At 67.5% G+C, this 240-nt stretch overlaps 1 protein-coding gene across 1 annotated transcript in view; it reads right to left on the reverse strand.

Moving 5' to 3' along the window:
- Positions 1-82: 82 nt before the first annotated feature.
- Positions 83-240, reverse strand: part of LOC104464145 (RAS protein activator like-3-like) — a gene marked incomplete at its 3' end in the record, with an annotated part of 3,640 nt that continues 3,482 nt past the window's right edge. The window contains exon 7 of the mRNA XM_010076780.1: positions 83-161. Within this exon, the coding sequence (XP_010075082.1) occupies positions 83-161 (79 nt within the window). The remainder of the gene's footprint in view (positions 162-240) is intronic.

The following is a 240-nucleotide window of genomic DNA, read 5'->3' on the forward strand; positions in this document are numbered from 1 at the left end:
GTTGCCGGAGCCGTTCGAGCTGCTCGCGCTGTTGTCCCTGCTCCTGCCGCACCCCGCGCTGTTGAACCTCCATCTCGCCCACCCGCGTCTCCACCAGCCGCAACCAACTTCTCCCGATTCTCCGTCACCTCCTTCCGCAGCGCCTCCATCAACCACCCGTGCTGGAGGAGGACGCCGACGGTTGGGTGGGTGGTGGCATCAACGGGTCCCCGCGGTGGCTTTGGCTCCCACCCAGCCCAA

Source organism: Pterocles gutturalis, unplaced genomic scaffold (assembly GCF_000699245.1).
Source record: "Pterocles gutturalis isolate BGI_N339 unplaced genomic scaffold, ASM69924v1 scaffold3803, whole genome shotgun sequence".
NCBI classification, from domain to species: domain Eukaryota; kingdom Metazoa; phylum Chordata; class Aves; order Pterocliformes; family Pteroclidae; genus Pterocles; species Pterocles gutturalis.